Source organism: Carettochelys insculpta, chromosome 1 (assembly GCF_033958435.1).
Source record: "Carettochelys insculpta isolate YL-2023 chromosome 1, ASM3395843v1, whole genome shotgun sequence".
NCBI classification, from domain to species: Eukaryota; Metazoa; Chordata; order Testudines; family Carettochelyidae; genus Carettochelys; species Carettochelys insculpta.
Window position 1 is genome coordinate 337,775,840 of NC_134137.1, and position 15,070 is coordinate 337,790,909.

At 41.7% G+C, this 15,070-nt stretch overlaps 1 protein-coding gene across 2 annotated transcripts in view; it reads left to right on the plus strand.

Annotated features, from left to right (window-relative positions):
* The window catches only part of LOC142007464 (ADP-ribosylation factor-like protein 8B), a 37,028-nt gene that overhangs the window by 17,050 nt on the left and 4,908 nt on the right, over positions 1-15,070 (plus strand). For both annotated transcript variants that reach the window (XM_074984116.1, XM_074984115.1), the window contains exons 3-5: positions 4,086-4,159; positions 11,121-11,214; positions 12,138-12,205. In XM_074984116.1, coding sequence (XP_074840217.1) covers positions 4,086-4,159; positions 11,121-11,214; positions 12,138-12,205 — 236 coding nt within the window. The remainder of the gene's footprint in view (positions 1-4,085; positions 4,160-11,120; positions 11,215-12,137; positions 12,206-15,070) is intronic.

Consider the following 15,070-nt stretch of genomic DNA (forward strand, 5'->3'; position numbering starts at 1 on the left):
TCTAGTTTAGGTACAGATCTTACCACTTTGATAACTAAATCTGTTAAGAAAAGACTTTTTTTTTTTTTTTGGTTCCTGTCTTAAGAAAATATATTCATATGGTTTTATTTTTCAGTGGTCATCACTGTTTTAATAGGTGGGTGTCTTATAACTTCTCCTCCCATGCAACTCCATCTTCCCTGAATGTAACCATGTATTTCTGAATCGGTACAATGATAGTTTCTTAGATACAAGTTTAGCTCCAACCGACTTAATGATTGTGAGCATTTGGATCTAGTCTTTTGGATGACATTTACCACTATATAAAACCAGAATAAATAGGTTTTAGATAGGAAGTTAAAATCTCAGTTTTATAAATGTATGAATAAATTTAATTATTCTTTGAGTAGTTATCCTTGTGGGTTCTCCACTTCAGGTGTGCGCTCGTGTGTCTGATCAGAATTTTTTTGTAGCGGTGTCTGTAATGGCCCACGCCTGCGCCCTTCATATCCATGTGCTCTGATCGTGGCACCTTTAGAGGAAGGTAGATATGCCACAAGTCCAGTTTCTTCCCTGCTGTGTGTGGCCTGTGATGGATCTCTGTGATGTCCATCAGTTAGCTTTTCAAGTTTAGCTAGTCTGCGCTGTCTTTTATTCATTATTTCGTATGATTTATTTTTCCCCCATCAAACCTCGTGAGCATTTTGCCACCACCTTATCTCCTGATGCCCTCCTCGCACGTCATCAAACTCACTCTCAACTTCTTTCTCCCTTTGTCTGAGACCCCCTCTCTCTCTCTTCCTCTTTTTAATTTTTTTAACAGTGTAAGCCCTAAACCCCAAGTTTAAAACTTCTGCACAGCTACAGACCTCTGAGTATTTGGGAAACTGACTCCCCTCTGTCTTGAATCTCTGCTTTTAGATGAATATGTTCAGTATTCTGAGACCCAGGACTGGTCTCCATACTCCTCTAATTCTGGCTACCAGAAAGTATCTGGAGTGAACCATTTCCAAATGAAGGAAGTGGAACTCATTTGATCACTCCCAAAAGCAGAGGGGACTGTTTTTCCTGCCTTATGCAGAGTGGAAAGCAGTTGTTTTAAATTGCTGGGTGACAAGTAATTTTATTTTACAAATCAGTAAAAACATTTTAGTTCATACAAATAAGAAATGTTTTGTCAGCTTTCATTGTTTACCTTCACACCAACTCATATCATTGCTCGATCCAGGGGAATGGTTTGAGGCCCTCCATCTTCACGATATGTATCTTTATGTGTTCATGCATCTAACTCACAACTACTTCTTGCAAAACAAAAAGCAGTCAAGTAGCACTTTAAAGACTAGCAAAATGGTTTGTTAGGTGAGCTTTCGTGGGACAGACCCACTTCTTCAGACCATAGCCAGACCAGTGGTCTGAAGAAGTGGGTCTGTCCCACGAAAGCTCACCTAATAAACCATTTTGCTAGTCTTTAAAGTGCTACTTGACTGCTTTTTGTTTTGATAGTGTATAGACTAGCACGGCTTCCTCTCTGTTACTACTTCTTGAAGTTTGTCATCAGCAATGAGCACTTGTTAGCTGTGAGTGCTTCCTTTTGGCGTCTCTATTTGCCAAGAGCCTTTTTGAAGGTCTTCTCGGTAGTGGCAACCCATCTGTGACATTTGGGTATAATGGTCTTCCCTTGTTTTGAGGTTCGCTTTACAATCAACAAGGACTATGCTGTTTTCTTCTCACTGGTGCTGAGGCTTAGCATGGAGAAACCCATTCTAACACCCCTTCAGTGCATTGAGTTCATGGTGCCATCCTAGATTCCATGACTTCCAGGGCTTGCTTATCTATGGAGAGGTCCATTACTATGTCCAGCCTCATCTCCAGGTTCCATCTCAGCTCCCAAGCCATAGTGAGCACCTGTCTGCAACTACTAGGATGTATGGTAGCCTGTACATTCATAACACATCATGCCAGATGCCATACATGTTGCCTTCCAGCCTTGTTCAGGACTGACAGTATATCAAACAAATACTACTTTTTCCAAGTGCATGATCCTCAGAGTTTTCAACACTCTCAACTGGTGCAGTGATCCCTACAAAGTTTGTCCCACTCTTACCTCCTACACCAATAAAATATTATAACCACAGATGTCTCTCTGTTCTGGTGGCAGCTCACATCCAGGACCTAAAAGTTCAGGGCACATAGACTCTTTAGGAATTTGCCATTAACATCAGTATACTCTTTCTCAGAGCAGTCCTTCATGTGTGCAGTCACTTTCTGCAATTAAGGACAATTTGTTGGGGATCCTGACAGACAACAGAGTAGCCATGTATTCTGTAAGCTACTAAAGGGGAGCAAAGTATCTATCCTTGTGCACACATGCAGTAAAAGTGAGGAACTGGTGCATAAATCACCAAGTAGACATGCTGTTGAGATGTCGGGTCTGCAGAACTATAACATGCACATTTTTGCCAAGACCATGAATAGGAGCCAAATAATCCAATCCTACAGGAAATACTCTTTGCCTAGGGATTCTCAGGGATAGATATGTTACAAATTTTGCTCAAGGGGAGGACAAAGCCACAGTTGCCTAATACAATGGTCTTGTTAAGGGCACAGGGGAGCGTTTCGGGGTATGAGGAGGAGCTAAAGCCAGCCCCCCCGGGGGCAATGGAGTGCCACTCAGCCATGACCTCAGCTCCCCATTTCAGTTCCAGGGAGGGGCAAATTACTATAACAGAGATGCTGTCCTCATCCCTTTGCCACAAACTTTGCCATATGTTTGTCCTTTTTGCTCCCCTCACTGTTGCTTTTTAAAAGTCCTGAACAAGATAAAATGAAAATGCTGATCTCTTCATAGCATCAGTCTGAGCAAGGTAGACATGATTCCCAGACCTGATTCGTATGTCATTATGACCACTTATATTTCTGACAACAGACTTACAGACTCAAGAATCAGGGAGACTGAAGCACCACAATCTCCCACACAACATCTCAAGGTCTGTCTCCTGGAGGTTCTTGGGGATAGAAACTGATCTTTCTATGTGTGGATGTACTTCCATTGTCTGAGAGAGAATTACTCACAAAAATGGAAGTGATTCCACTCCTGGACAACCGTGCCATCATTTTCTCCTTCAAGTAACATCTCAGACGTATTCGACTCCTTGTTAAAAACCTGAAGTTCATCAAAGTCCACCCAGCAGTTGTTGTAGCTTTTCACTTACCTGTTGATGAGGTTTCAGTGTTTATCCCATGATGCCTACATTCATTAAGGACTTCACTAACCCCTTCCCACCCATCAGAGACACTATGTTATCTTGGGAACTCGATTTCATTCTCAGTGTCTTACAGAGGCCATCCCTATAGCCCTTAAAGACAGTCACTTTTCCTGCATTCCTCCTTCAGAACCTTTCTCATAGCTCATAAGAGAGTAGTGGAGTTGAGAGCCCTTGTGGAGGATCCATCCCGTATGGTATTTTGATGGGATAAAGTGCCTCCATGCACTTTTTTTGTCACCTGAAGTTGAAGCACCCACAGTTACAAAACAAAAAAGAGCTCCAGTGGTCTGTGCTTCCACTGAAGTAATTGGAGCTGCTCATATGCTAATGGTTAATGTACCTAAGACTTTGCAGGATTGGGGCCTGATGGATTAGTTTCCACGTATTAAACACTTTTAATAGAATGCATGTATATTTGAGCTTTTTCTGTGGAGTACTGATTAATCATGTTTCATCACTGAGTGGTTCTACAACTTTTGAGATTAACTATTGTTTTTCTTTCTTGCCTTGTTAATTTTGACATCATATCTTTAAAAGCCTCTTCAATGATCAAATGTGAAAGCTCTTGAGATAGTAGAATTAACCAGATGAGTTCACCCTTACTTTGGCTGATTCTCCTCCCCAACCAACTTTTTATTGTGTGTTCTTCATGTGATTGGAAGATTAATGTAGTCTTTCTTCTGGTCTCCTTACCCCACAGATAATATTGTTGATGTGATTGAGCAACTTCATCTGGCAGAGATTTAAATTTAACTTAAAATGTATATTTTAATTTCTAAATTTCTGTTTATACTAATGTTATATTCAGAATAACAAAGGAAGCTTTTTTTTTTCCTGTAGGTATGGGACATTGGGGGACAGCCAAGGTTTCGAAGCATGTGGGAGCGCTATTGCAGAGGAGTCAATGCAGTTGTGTAAGCTTCTTTTTATATCTTTTGCAAATCAGTGATTTAAATATCTCTTGTAATAGTGCCAGTTTTCACTGGCTCCTCTACCTATAGATATTTGTCTAGCATTTTACCTCTTTTGTATGTATGCGTGCTTTACATCATGGTTGTATGTTTAATGGATTCGTCTTTAAAACAAACAAAACTCTTTAAACCATGAATTAACTTTTTCAATATTTATTCTCCGGCTCCCAAAATCAAATTAACCATATTTATGGGATATGATTGTTTATAGTGGTCACCTCTATCATTAGAATCTGTGAATTTTGCCATTTGTTTCAGTTTGACTCTGTAAAAAATCTTTAAAATACACCATTCCATCCTTATAAAACTAATTTTTATTTTTAATGTACAAGCACTAGAAATAGGTTTAAAAAGGAATCAGATAAACTCATTCTTTTTTTGCATTCATTATCGCTCACTTTGTTTACAGTCAGTCTCCTAGCAACAGTAACTAAGAATGTTGCATCATGAGGTCTTCATCAAATTTCACAAGTAAAAGTCATACATCTTGTAAAAGAAGAGGTTATGGAGATGAATTGGAAGTAAGACTATGAGAACAGCAAACAAATAATTAGTAAAGTAGCAACATTAAGCACTAACCACAATCAGCAGTACCCTAAAACATCCAGTGAAATTGGAGGAAGATTGTTTTGTATGCTGTGCTGTGTACTAGTTGATTTTATGAGAAAAGCAGATACTTCAGATCTAAGAGGACACTTGCTGGATTTTTTTTTTGTTTAATGTTGTGAAGTTTTGGAAGCAGTTGCTATTAAACTAGTCAATAAAGCAACATGGGAAATTGTTGGAAGGTTCACAATACCTTTGGATTCCATCACTAAGTTTGTGACCGGTATTGCCACTACATGGGGAAAGCCTGGGCTTGAGATTTACACCTTTGTTTTTAAATACTGTACGTCTTACTAGCACGGCACATTTTGCTTAAGTTTGTGGACAAATTTGAGGAGGAAGATTCTTTTGAAAGTAAATGAGCTAGTTGTGGCTTTAAAACATGCTTTCACCGACTGCCTTGGCAGAAAAGCATGGGTCTGTGTGTTTATAAAGAGAGAGCAGAAAGTCCTACCATTCTGCCAAGTATACTTGTGCATGTTGCATGCAAAGTTGCTATACTTTTTTTTTCCTTAAATGGTACATGTTGGATCTGGTGCCCCCTAGATTCATTCATTCATGGCGCTGCATATAAGACTTTGCTGGTCTGCCACCTCTCTAGTTCCTTCTTACCATCAGGATGGTCATTGGAGTATTCCTCCCACCCCCGCCATTTCCCTCTCTTTTCAGTGATCCCTGAGTGATCTCTTACTTCCCACCTGTAAATAATATAAGGTAATATAGCCTGTCATAAACCCCTGCCAAAGGGTGACAGGCACACATCCTGCTTGAGGTGCCCTGGGAACCTCCCCAGAGTGACAAGTGCCAAATCCTGCAGAGGATTTCACCTCAGGCTCAAGAAGGAAAGGGACTACAGGCTGGAACTTCTGCTCGTGGAGGCAGCTCTTCATCCACAGATGGAATCCAGCCTCCTGGACCCAGCACCTGGTACTTCAGTGTCAGTGCTCAGTGCAGCTGCTTCAGTCAGGGAGATTGTGGCACCAAGGAAGGACTCCCAGTCACCAAAGACTTCCTCACATGCAGAAATAAAGGAAGTCAGCTAGAGGGTGTGCTCCCATTTGTATGGCTGAGTGTGACCCTGCTAGTGGAGCGCAACCCAGGAGGAGTCTGTCCATCTCTTCCATGCCTGAATCAGTGCTGTCTACTCTGGCTCCACAGAGGGTTCTGTTGAGTCCAGCACCAGTAGAAGAAGGACAGGTGGAAGACTTAGATTTCCCTTCATGCTGGACCTTTGAGGTAGCCAGGGACCTTGTAGCAGCTCCTTACTTTCCGAAAAAAATATGAGAGGTCATTGTCCCTGAAACTTATGGTTCCGCAAAGATCTCCAGTGTCACCCAGGGACAAGCCAGTGGTGACACGGCACCATTAGTCCTCACCCTGGCATCGGTCCTTGGCACTCTCCAGCCCTGTACTACCATAGTCACCATACTTGGAACCCTCAGCATCAGATTCAGAGATGGAATCGTACATCTAGGAGGAGCTGGCACTGACTGGGGTGGTATTGCCAGAAGGCAGAGATGACACAATCCTTCCCACCTGTGCTGTGGCCAGTGCAGGGGCCTTTTTGGACTTTATGAATATACCACCAATCCCAGGGGTTCTTTTCATGACAGTTCCTCTGTTTCCTCAAATGGGCAAGCCCCTTCCGGGGCCAGAGAGCAAGTATCATGGTGCCAAGACTAGCACTCCTACTGACACCACGGTTGGTACTGCTATTGTCACTACAGTCGGTACTGAGATAAGCACACACATATAACTGAATGAACACTGGGCTTGGGGAGCCAGAACAGACAGACAGGTCCCATACTGGCCCGAGCCTCTTCATGTTCTTCACCCAATGAGGCAGTAGTGGGAACATCCTTGGTGCCTGCCCTGACAATTTGAGCACACAAGGAACTCCTCAGGAGGGTAGCCCAGAATCTGGGGTTCCAGATGGAGGTCAGTGAGCAGACAGACCATATTGGACGTTCTATCTCCTTGGGATCAACTGGGATAGCACCTCCTCCTGCCATTAAAAGAATTCCAGAGACCTCTAAGGCCCTGTGGCAGACACCAGCCTCTCCAATCTCTTTTACTCTAGAGGTTAAACAAAAATACTTTGTGCCATCAAAAAGATATGAATACCTGTTCACCCCTCACCTCACTGCACTGGGTGGTATCAGTGGTTTTCAGCGAGTGGGAAAAACAGGGACAACAGGGGAACACTCCACAGGCAAAGGGTGCAAAGAAGGTAGATTTCTTTGGCAGAAAAATATGTTTCACTGGAAGGCTGCATTTTTGCATTGCCAACCAGCAGGCAATCCTCAGTCGGTATCACTTAAATTCCTGAGACACAACGTCAAAACTCTGGTGATTTGTACCAACAGATTACAACTGAGAGTGTTTGGCCCGAATAGATGAAGGCAAGGGCCTCATTGCAGTTCTCTCCGGATTTGGCAGATTTAACAATCTGCACCATGTCTTTGGCAGTTGCTATATGTTGTTGCTCCTGGCTTCAGGCCTCCTGGGAAGGTCTAACAGACAATTCAGAACCTTCCATTTTATGGCTACACCTTATTTTCAGAGAGAACTGACTCAGAGTTACATAGTTTAAAAGATTCTTGAGTTACCTTAAAATCTTTGAGACTGAATTCACCTGCCACACAGTGCATGCCCTTTAAGCCAAAGCCTATGCTATGCCCCTATCAATGGCATCCTAGGCAGGACATTAGTAGAAAATGTGGCACAAATAATCAGCATCACCTATCTCAATGCCTCTTCCAATGAAGGCTCAGGGTTTTCAGGACAACTCCCCCCACAAACTTTTGGTACTAACCAGATCTTTTCAAGGTGGTCCAACGGGGCGACATGTTAACCCAAATCTTGGATCTGTTATTACCTTTTTGGCCCATTTATCCTCTTTCTACTATACATGGTCCCATAGTACCACAGACCGCTGCACACTACGCAGGGCAGAACTGGCATAGTCCCTCCAATTCAGTTCCCCCCTCCCTTTCATCTCCCTTCCCTGCTCCTCTTCAAGGACACCTCCCCCCTCCCCAAGCAACTCAATGCAGGAGGCAAAAACATGCCTATTGGCAGGGGCAGTAGAAAAGGTTCCACAGGAACTGAAGGGTAGGGGATTTTACTCCCAGTACCAAAAGCCAAAGAGGTCTTAGACCCATTCTTGATCTGTGCCACCTCTACAGATTCAAAAAGAAACTAGAGTTTTCTATGGTTTCTTTGGCCTCCATCATCCCATCCCTGGATCAATTGGATTGGCATGCCATGTTCAACTTGAAGGACGCATACATATACATTTTCCTAGTCCTGTCCCACAGAAGGTTTCTGAGGTTCAGCGGGGTGCACTCACTACCAGTTTACTGTCTGCCCCATCTCCATAGTGATCCTCAACAGCAGAAGTCTGTGTTGGCTTGGCGATGTGAGAAGAATAGTTGAAGAACATCTTCCCAAAGAAATCCTCTTCGGTGAACTGTCATGTAGGTTGAGAACAAGAGGAAGACCAAAGCTAAGATTCAAGGATACATGCAAAAACACTATGGAAAAAATTCAACATCGATCCAAAATCCTGGGAATCTCAATCATCAGGTCGAAATACCTGGCGATGAATGCCACAAGAGGGCACATCATCCTTTGATAGTATATGTGCAAGCTACACAAAAGAACTTCGTCTTAGAAGGAAAAGCTCTCAGACTCAAGAATTCAGAAGGACTGACGTGGTTATTGCAATTGACCGTGCATATTCAATTTTGGACAGATGAGCCATGAAAGAAGCTGCAGACTCAAACACTGCCCACAGATCCTCACTGCCACTGCTAACCACTGTGTCTCGAGATGAAAAGGAGCCATATCTATTATCTCCATACTGCATCCCACACTTTGTCTGGTCACTGACATGTTGGCAGCTGGATGAGAAACACACCTGGCAGGGCTGTGGACACAAGGCCCAAGCAGAGCTTTCATTTAACATCAGTGTCAGAGAGTTGAGAGAACTTCTTAAAATCTGGAGGGAAGGAGTCTCAGCAATGCTGGTAGCACCAGAGCTGTCCATTGACATCCGGGTCACCCTGCCTTTAATTACAGACCTTTTCACCTAGTACTACAGTTGGTTGCGACATCCCAATTGTGACTCTTTCCATCTTACAACCTGGAAGCTGCATGGTTGAGCCCATTAGAGTTAACGGGCTCAGGACCTGTGAGGGAGGTTCTACTTGGCAGTAGGAAGCCCTTCACCAGGGCAGCTTACGTAGCTAGGTGGATGAAGAGTTCTTGATTTGGTATTCAGAATCACACCTTTTCAGTGCAATCATCAGAACCCTTCATCGTGGACCATATGCTAAGTTTAAAGCAAAAGGATTTGTCAGTCTCATCAATAAATCTCTCCAATATTTAGTCATTCTGGCCAGAAGTGACAAGCCAGTCAGTTTCCCCTGACGTGGTGATGGGTTGTTGCCTTAAAGGCCTGGACAGGTCATACACAAGTTTAGCAATGATCCCCTTTTGAGCCCTCATTCTGGTGGTCTGATGGAGGACTCTTTGAGCCCTTAGTCACGTGCTCATTACTGTGTTACAGAAGGTCACCTTCTTGGAGTCAGTAACTTCAACTAGGAGAGTGTCCAAGCTCAAGGCTCTCTCATCCAACCCACCTTACTTTTCACAAGGACAAGGTGCAGCTTTGACCTCACCTGGCATTTCTTCCTGAAGTCATTTCTCACTTTCATGCCAATCAAAACCATTTTTTTAAGTCTTTTTTTTTTTGTAAGCCACACTCTAACAGTCTCCACTCCCTGGAGGTTGGCATTGGCTTTTTACATTGAGCAGACAAAGCCATTTCAGAAATCAAACCAGCTGTTTGCTGTGATAGCAGATTAGAAAGAAGGGCCGCCCAGTGGCCTGTCAAAAGATTTTATTATGGATCATGTCCTGTGCATGTTATGATTTGACAGATACCTGCCCTCATGCTAACAGCATATTCTACAAGAGTACAAGCGTCCTCTATGGTACTCCTGACTCAGGACCTCAGTTCAAATTTTCACTTCTCTTTATGCCATTACCCAATGATGCAGAGCTCGGCAGAGTTATGCTTCAGTCAATGATTCTGTGAACTCGCTCTCCCAGCTAAGGCATGTGAGTCACTTACATAGAATCAACACGAGCAAGTACTCAAAGGAAAACTGTTTGCTAATTCTTGCAACAATTCTTCGTGGTGTGTTGCTGGTGTCCATGCCAGACTTACTTGCCACCCCCCATGTCAGATTAAATTTGCAGAAAGGAATTGAAGAGGCATAGAGTTGTCAGAGTCCTATGTTCAGTGCCATGCAGACATGATTCTACGCTACGAGACAAATTCAATTTTATTAATATCGATTTTGTAATTCTGGAATTTTTGAGTTTAAATTTGACCATCCTCACCTCCAATGTGCTCCTCACAAAGTCGACCTATTGCTGCCACAGTCACTTGGCAAACTTTGACTGTTGGAGCAATGCATTGTGGGAACCTATCCCACAGTTCTCTCATCCCTGTAGCATTCTGGGTATGCTCGCTAGTCTTCGACATCATCTTCCCAGATTGCATTTTCCTCATTCCCCTCCTGTGAGTAAGCAGTGTCCTTGTTTCCCATTGGAAGGAAGAAAAAGTAGGTCGTCCAGAGAGATGGCAAAAAAGGCTTGCAGAAATCTCAACTAGATATTTCTGAGGGGGTCAAAGTAAGAAGACATGTAGGAAATATTGATAAAAAGATTTTACAGCAGAAATATCAAATCGGCAAGTGTCTGCAGAAATGTTTTTCTTCTGTAGCCTAATTCTCAAGTGGTCATCCACTGAGTATCCCCTCTCCCATGATTGCATCCGATACCTAAAAGACTACAGAGACCTGGACTGTATTCTTAAAGTTAGAAGAAAGAAAATCAAAAAGTCTAGGAAAAAAGATTTTTGACTTTTCTCTTCACTACATGGGTGATGGCAGTGAAATATCCCTGAAAAGCTTGAAGAAAGAGAAGACAGGAAAATGTTTGGTTATTCAGTTATAAATTATTCAGAAAGAGACCTGGAACATATGTACAGTATATTTTGCACATCCAGCATCCTTTGTATGTAATCAGTTACATTTTCCAGAAGTGTTTTTCTTCCCAGATCCTGTAATAATTACTCTTTTCTTTATTAAGGTGAAATAGGAAAAACAGATATTTACAAAATAATATGCTCAGTGGGGAAGGAGTGGGTACATGACACATTCTGGATATTTTTAATAATCTCTGTATAGTGGACAAAAGCAAAGAGATAATTTTCTCATTTTAGTTACATGGTGGATGCAGCAGATTTAGAAAAAGTAGAAGCTTCAAAAAATGAACTACACAGCTTAATAGACAAGCCACAGTTGCATGGAATTCCAGTAAGTGCTTTTAATTTTTGTATTTATGTATTTGTTCTGCTATGGTGTCAGTGAAATAAGGCGTTTCATGAATGTTGAAAAGGCCTGCTTTTGTTGGAATTTTTGACAGTTTTTCCTCAGAGGTCTGGATGCTATTGCATGATATCACTGCTGCAGTGTGTGTATATCATCCTGTGTAAAGGTCAGTACAGATTTTTAGGTAGGCTGATTTTCAGGTTGCAGTAATATGTCGTTTTTACTTATTATTTTGTTGAAAGCAGCTAATATGGAAATATTCTTTCTTTATTTAGGGTAGCTGTTCCTCAACATAATATTGTAATGTTTTATTAACTTGAGAATGTCAAGGAACAAATTTTAATGTGTAATTTAATTTTAATCTGGACTTTTGCTTGCAGTTGTCATGCACATTAAAAACAGTAATGCAACCATGATTTTATCATCACCCAACTTGTATTTCGTCTTCCATAAAATACATGAGAAATGTATCCAGTATTAAGCTATACATGGTGCACTTTGTATTCATTATGCAATTCTACGAGCACAAGCATCTGTTTGGGTTTTTTTCCCCTTATTTCTCATACCTGCCTCCTAAATGGAGGTGCCTATGAAGTTTTCTGAGTGGAAGGGTTATGAAAGGATGTGACATTTGCTGCTTTTGTGTGCCTGTCTGGAATCATCGTAATGGTAAGGGGATGTGATTTTCAGAATGTGAGTGCTCAGACCTTTGTGAAAAACAGGCCCTGTTAATGTGTCCCCCAGTCTGGCACCCAAAAAATCACTTGTCACTTTTGAGAGCGTGGGCCATAATTGCTTAAATATTTAGGTGTTCAAGCTAATAGAATGATTTACTATCACAATTTCAATGATAAAACAAATTTTATGGGAAATTATTTGCATTAGTTTGAATGTAAATTATTTCACAGGTGCTAGTCCTTGGAAATAAAAGAGACCTTCCTGGTGCACTGGATGAAAAACAGCTAATTGAGAAATTGTAAGTAGCTGGCCTGTCTAAATAGCTGTGGCATTCTGAAAGCTATTGTATAAAGGCAAAACCATCCAAAATGTGTTGCACTGACCAGTGGTGATGCATTCTATTTTACATTATCAGATGCTCCATTTTAGTAGTACTTGGATCTAAAGCAGCAATGGTTGATGACTGAGGAAACCAATATTGAATCTTCCCTTCTGCCTTCTGATCATTTCATTTATATAAAGTTGCTTCAGATATCTTTTTATTTCCCCCTCTCTGGAGATGGAATTAATGTAAACAGTAATATTCCTTTTTACACTATCCACAGTGCATTATAGTGAGAGTTTTATGCTTGGCTAGCATGAGAATAGAGTAATTTGAAATTGTTAAACGTAAACATAAGCAGCTCAGTATTTTTGGCATACAACCAAAGTGCACATATTTTTTAATTATTGAAACTTGCTTAAATTGATACGCTGTGTAAGAGAAATCTACTTTTATACAAAGAAGTCCAGTATATAGAGACCTACCAAATTGGTGGCCATGAAAAACGCACCCTGGACCATGAAATCAGATCTCCTCAGTGAAATCTAGCTATTTGAAGGAAGGGGGCAGGGCAGTGCTGGGGCCGCTAGTCCCTTGGACTGAGTAGGGATAGGACTTTCTCTTCTTATGCATGCCTGCTCTCAGAGAAAGATCAGACCTACCTCCAGGCATGATCCCCAGCTGAAGAAACTGCAGTAAGCTTCCTGCAGTTGGAGGAGATACCCAGAGGTGCATCTGATCTCCTCCCAAGGATAGTCATGCATGGGAAGATGAAGTTCTGTCCCTCCCCAGCCCTACCAGGATTAGCAGCTAGTAGCCCCTGACTGAGACGCACCAAACAACATGAGGGAGATCAGACCAACCTCTGGAAACCTATTCTGGCTGCCAGAAGCTCCACAGTTGATGCTTTTTGAGCCCAGCTGGCAGTGGACAAGTGAGGGTGGCCATCCACAATCCCCTTTTGGTTTGGAATCCCCTTACTTACAGCACTGTGAAATGTCATATGTAAACACTTGTGAAACTGACTACTTTTAAAAGCCCATGGCCATGAAAGTGACCAAAATGGACTATGAATTTTAAGGGCCCTGCCAATACAGCACTAATTTTGTTTAAATACATTCCTGTGTATCAAACCACATTTTTCATTAGCGGGATGTACTCCTTCTGAAAAAGAATTCAGAGAGGATGGTCCAGTGGTTGGTGTCCTAAGATGGGACCCAAGAGATTTATGTTGAATTCGCTACTCTGTCAAGGACTTCCTGTGTGACTCTGGGCAACTCTCTGTGCCTCAGTACCACATCTTTAAAAGGGGCATAATGGGAATTCCCAACCTCATGGGGACATTGTGAGAATAAGTACATTAAGAGGTAGCCATGTTAGTCTGTATCTTTGAGAACAAGAAGTCCTGTGGAACCTTATGGACTAACAGATATTGTGGAGCATAAGCTTTCATGGGCAAAGACCCGCTTCATCAGATGCATGAGTGGGGGGGGGTGGTTTCAGAGGGGTATTTAAAGAGTGGGGTCTTTAAATACCCCTCTGACCCCCCCCCACTCATGCATCTGATGAAACGGGTCTTTGCCCATGAAAGCTTATGCTCCAAAATATCTGTTAGTCTATAAGGTGCCACAGGACTTCTTGTTGTTTTCGTATTATAAACTGTGAGACACTCTGACGTGAAATAGTGGAGCCATATAAGTCCCTAAAAGAGAGTAAAAATATTACTTAAAATACAGTTTTTCCACAGGCACCATCAACCTTTTTATAAGAATCTTGTCTACCTTAGTTCTTAACTTAGTAAACTTCATATAGGCTATGTCTACACTGGCACAAAACTTCAAAATGGCCATGCAAATGGCCAAATTGAAGATTACTAATGAGGCGCTGAAATGCATATTCAGCTCCTCATTAGCAGGCCGGTGGCCATGGCTCTTCAAAATTGCTGCTTTTCACTCCCACACGGCTTGTCCAGATGGGGGTCCTTTTCGAAAGGACCCCGCCAACTTCGAAATTCCCTTATTCCTATGAGCTAATAGGAATAAGAGGATTTCGAAGTTGGCGGGGTCCTTTCGAAAAGGATCCCAGTCTGGATGAGCCACGCAGCAACGAAAAGCAGCAATTCCAAAGTGCCATGGCCGGCGGCATGCTAATGAGGCGCTGAATATGCATTTCAGTTCCTCATTAATAATCATGCAAATGGAAGACCATTTCAAAGTTTTGTGCCAGTGTAGACAAGGCCATGGTGGTGTGAACCACCCAAAGATTACTGTTGAGTTCCTCTGAATACTGCTGCAAAATGTAATAAACTCATAAAAACTTCTGATTTCTCATACTAAAAAGGTCAACTTTGGCCTTTAAGACAAAGCACTCTTTCCTGTTTACTACTAGGAAATATTATCTCAGACACATGCATATGTTTTTTTTTTCTATCTTTGTGTTAAACCTGGCGTGATCAGAAAGGCTTTGAAACCCTTAAAATACTTAATGTTTTTAAAAAATGCATGTTTAAGTAGAACTGTGGTTTAATCACAGTTAACATATGCAATTAACTCAAAAAATTGTGATAAATCACAGTTTTACTCTCTCAGTTAAAAATATCAGTTGGCATGTGTGGTGGGTTTTTTTTTCTTCATGTTCTGTTACAACACAGAATACAAAGTGTACAGATCTCATGTTATATTGTTTTTATTAGAAATACTTAAACTGTAAATATGGTAAAAGGAATGGTGGTTTTCAGTTTCAGTCAAGTAAGTATTTTAATGTGATTTCTTTATCATGAAGGTACAATTTAAAAATGTAAATTGAGATATAATTGCGTTCAAACCAGTGTAAAATTTCAGA